The 4,413-nt window shown below is 33.3% G+C and overlaps 1 protein-coding gene across 1 annotated transcript; it reads left to right on the plus strand.

The window, feature by feature from the left end:
- The first annotated feature begins 1,310 nt into the window (after positions 1 to 1,310).
- On the plus strand, positions 1,311 to 3,648 carry LOC110672210 (heavy metal-associated isoprenylated plant protein 3). Its single transcript, XM_021834924.2, has 5 exons — positions 1,311 to 1,727; positions 1,861 to 2,062; positions 2,204 to 2,418; positions 2,661 to 2,748; positions 2,844 to 3,648. Exons 1-5 carry the CDS (start codon positions 1,719 to 1,721, stop codon positions 3,407 to 3,409), a joined length of 1,080 nt encoding a protein of 359 aa, XP_021690616.2. The 5' UTR covers positions 1,311 to 1,718; the 3' UTR covers positions 3,410 to 3,648.
- The last annotated feature ends 765 nt before the right edge of the window (positions 3,649 to 4,413 follow it).

The following is a 4,413-nucleotide window of genomic DNA, read 5'->3' on the forward strand; positions in this document are numbered from 1 at the left end:
TTTGGAGGATATATATTTTTTTCCTTTATTTTTAAGCATTTTTTAGTATTTTGTTAGATATTATTATTGTAGTAATTTGGGAAAAATAAATATTTTATTGGTATGAAAGATTTGATTCATTAGATATGAGCTTTAAAGTTAGGGTATAAATCCCATCATAGATTTTCTTCAATCAATAATGAATTAAATTTAAATAAAAAAATTCCTAAAATCGAGTAATTGATTGTGACATTTTCTTTTGTAAATTAATTTAAATTAGAAATATATATATATATATATATATTAATTTTAATCATTAATTGGTTAGTTGAATAATAAAATGAAATCAATAATTGCAATTTATTGAACCAAAAAAAGGTGAAAATTATTTATTTTATGAAAAATAGTATTCATTCAAAATTTTTATTAATTAACTTTCTCATTTGATGTTATATTATTTTATTAATCATGATTGTTTATTTAAATATTTAATGTGTATTAATAATATTTTTCTGTCACGTAGGTCAACAATAAATCAATAAATATAGAAATAATAATAATATAAATAATATTTTTTAAAAAATAATTATTATTAATAATATGCAAATTTTTTATGAACAATGTGATTACTTTAACCTTGTATCAAGGATATCTAACATTGAATTTTTTATTTTTTTTATATGATTTCTGGTAATTTAAGCAGAAATCTATATTGTGTTTAGATGAAATCAATTATAAATTCTTATGTTTTATATTTTCACATTAATTCTTGATCTTAATAAAATAATTAAAGAATACTTTCAAACTCCATAGTAAAATCATAAGCTTACTATTAATTTTTTTCTAGTAGAGATTTAATGTGTTGGATAATAATTTAGTAGGATTGCAAAGAAGTGTAAAAAATTACTTATTTAATTGGAAATAATTGCTTATTTATCTAAAAAGATTATAGGTCTAGTTGATATTACTATTACTGTTAGAATTATTGTTAAAAAAATTATTTTTTTAAATATATTAATTAAAAAATAATATCAAATTAAATAATAAGTTTTAATTATATAAATATTAAAATTATTTTTTTTAAATTACTTTTTTTATTTACATCTAAAATAATATTTTTATTAAAAAAATAATTTTAACTCTCAAAATATCATGCTAAATAGATTTTTTTTTCACTTTTTAGAAAATAAATTACTTAAATTAAACAATTTTTTAATGAGAAGTAGAATTGACAAGAAGTGATTCATTTTGAGCCAAACAAGACCTAAAAGGAAATTTCAGAGACAAGTCAGGAAATCCACTAAAGGCCCAAAACCCAGCTACCAGGAAATTGCAGAGGCGTTTCCTCTTGCCCACCAATGAAGGCCGAAACCAAAAACACCCCACCGCGTTAAAGCGCTTATAATAAAGACACATCTACATCCACATCCACATCCACACAGCTCCATGTGAAGTTGCAACCAACCAAACCCATTAGTCTTTAGAGAAAACACCCAATCCAATCCCCTCTTCATTCGCCATAGCTGCATCACCACCATCATCGCATCATAGAGGCCGCAACATCCCCATCATTATCATCATACAACCGTCTCTTATCTCCTCCTCTCTCTCTCTCTCTCTCCTATAAATAAATACCCCCACTCTCTAAGTAACCCCTCAATCTCTCTCTCTGCTTCTCACTGATAGTAGTAACTGCCCTCTGTTCTCTCTTTCTCTCTCTCTTGTCTCGCAATTTTGTAATGGGGAAGGTGAGTGAAAAAACTCACTCTTGGTCATATGTTTATGTTTCTGTCTTTAATGGGTTTTGCTTCTTTGTCCCTTTTCTGGATTCTGTAAGTGGTCTTTATTTGTTTTTTTTTTATTTTTTTTTTTGGGTTGCAGAAGAAGAACAAGAACGGCCACAACCATGACCACGACCACGAAGGGGAGAAGAAGGAGGAGGAGGTAGTACAGAAGAAGGAAGCAGGCGACGGTGGAGACAAGAAGGATGGTGGAAAGAATCCTCCGGCCATGGTTTTCAAGGTAGAAATGCACTGCGAGGGCTGCGCAACTAAGATAATCAAATTGGCTCGTCGTTTGGAAGGTAAATTTGCCAAAATACTTGATTTTCATGAGAGACATTGTCGGCACAGTTTTTTGAGTAAGAGCAGCAGTTCGTTTTCTGGGTTATTGTTTAATTTCAAGTTCTAATGGTTCACTGGGTTTGTTTCCATGTTTACATCAGGTGTGGAAAGCGTCAAAGCAGACCCCGAAGCAAACAAGTTAACTGTGATAGGGAAAGTGGATCCTTCCCAGATTCGAGAGATTCTCCACCAAAAGACCAAGAAGAAGGTGGACCTCATCTCTCCTCAGCCCAAGAAGGAAGATTCTAACAACAAAGATGACAACAAGAAATCCAGCGACAAGAAGCCAGACGCCGATAACAAGAAACAAAAAGAGGTACCCATTTTTTCAATTTTGCTCCGTGGCGCATTTTAGCAACACTTCCCCAACATGGGCTTGTCTTGCATGAGTTACTGCTTTCATTTTCAGTTCAAGTCACAGTCCTATCAATCATATATTTACTGCAAATTTATTTTCAGTTGATTCCACTCGAATCGAGTGGTAGGACAGGCGCATTTTAGCATAAATTATATATTCAATTTTATTTATTTAATTTTTAAATTTAATTACTGGGATAGGCACCGGTGACGTCGGCGGTTATCAAGGTGGCATTCCACTGTCTGGGATGTATCGAGAAAATTCACAAGATCGTTACCAAGGCCGAAGGTAACTTTATCATCTCTCTGCTATTTCCGTTTCGTCGCCGTAACGGCGTTCGTTTGACTGAAGTTTAACAGCGTTACTGATGCCTGCCTTCACAGGTGTGCAGGAGCTGACAGTGGACAAGCAAAAGGAAACGGTAACCGTCAAGGGGACCATGGACGTGAAGGCGTTGACTGAGGCTTTGAAGAACAAACTCAAAAGACCCGTGGAGATTGTTCCACCCAAGAAGGAGAAAGACGGAGGTGGAGGAGGCGATAAGGACGGCGAGAATGCCGGCGGCGGAGGCGGGAAGAAGAAAAACAAGGGTGGTGACGGCCAAGATAAAGCTGGTGGCGGCGATGCTGCACCTAAAATGGAAGGGAACAGAATGGAGTATGTGATGCAACCGGTTTTCGGGTACGGCCCGGGTCCTGGGTTTGGATATGTGGAGCAGCCTGTGCATGTGTATGGGAACGGGCACATGGGTCAGCCTATGCCTGTGTATGGGAACGGGCACATGGGTCAGCCTATGCCTGTGTATGGGAACGGGCACATGGGTCAGCCTATGCCTGTACCTGTGCCTGTTCATGATTACGGGTACGGGTACGGACATGGGCAAGTCCCGGGTTATCCAGTGCACATGAAGTTCAATGATGAGAACCCAAATGCCTGCTCTGTAATGTGAAGATGGATGGGAAAATAAGAGTGTAAATAATAAAATAAAGAAGAAAGGAGAGAGAGAGAGAGAGAGAGAGAGAGAAGGAAATTTTGGGTTTTAGTTTATGGGTTGGGATAATAAAAAATCTAGTTGGTTGGATGGTGTTTAATCTTTTTTTTTTTAATTATAATTTTCTGTGTAATGTTTTGATTTGTGGACTTGAATATTTTGATTAATTAAATTAAGTAATTATCTTCTGCTGATAATTTGGGGGAATTAAGGATGGACATGATGTGTGCTCTACTTTTGGCAAGACAAAGTTACCAGTGCTCAGGACTTGGTGCCTTTTGTTTTGTTTTAAGAGGATTCGGCATTTTTATATATTTATAATTGTGTCGTATATATTAAGGTTATTTCCTTGAAAAAAAGATTTTAGCTTTGTTTCAATTAATTTATTTTCTCTTACATGAATTTACCTTTTTAAATATAGTAATGAAAATTGGATCCACAACTATATTTAAGAAAACAAATTCTGTATCAATGGCTTGGAGTTCATCTTTTGGTGAATTTTACCGCAAGATTAGAGCTAAGAGCCTTGCTTGATGGGGTAAATGTGAATTTTACCCCGCGATTAGGGCCTTTTTTTTAATGAGTAAATGAGTTTGAGAAATTTTCTAGATATAGGGAAATTTTCAAGTTATAGGATGAAAAAAAATATATATATATTTAATTAAAAGTAAGTGTTTACCTTCTAAATAGTAAAATGTTTTTTTCTTTTTTTCACTTTTCACATGGCCTTAAGTTAGATAATTTTTTTTATTAAAAACAGAGTTTTTAAGAAGTAATTTATTTGAATTAAATAAGACTTAACAACTTAAATTTTAAATAATAATATCACTCTCGGCCGAACGTGAATTAATTCTACTTATATATTCACTTTTAGTCGAGCATGAATTAATTTCAGTTGTATATGCAAATTAGAATATCACATGATTAATTAATAAAAAATATTCAAGCATATTTGTGCACAG

The sequence above is a fragment of the Hevea brasiliensis genome, chromosome 6 (genome assembly GCF_030052815.1).
Source record: "Hevea brasiliensis isolate MT/VB/25A 57/8 chromosome 6, ASM3005281v1, whole genome shotgun sequence".
Taxonomy (NCBI): domain Eukaryota; kingdom Viridiplantae; phylum Streptophyta; class Magnoliopsida; order Malpighiales; family Euphorbiaceae; genus Hevea; species Hevea brasiliensis.

What these genes read in the sequence shown, in the direction of transcription:
- LOC110672210 (XM_021834924.2), top strand. An exon ending in ATTGGCTCGTCGTTTGGAAG is followed by an intron (nt 2,063 to 2,203) that starts GTAAATTTGCCA and finishes TGTTTACATCAG; the next exon opens with GTGTGGAAAGCGTCAAAGCA. An exon ending in GATCGTTACCAAGGCCGAAG is followed by an intron (nt 2,749 to 2,843) that starts GTAACTTTATCA and finishes CTGCCTTCACAG; the next exon opens with GTGTGCAGGAGCTGACAGTG.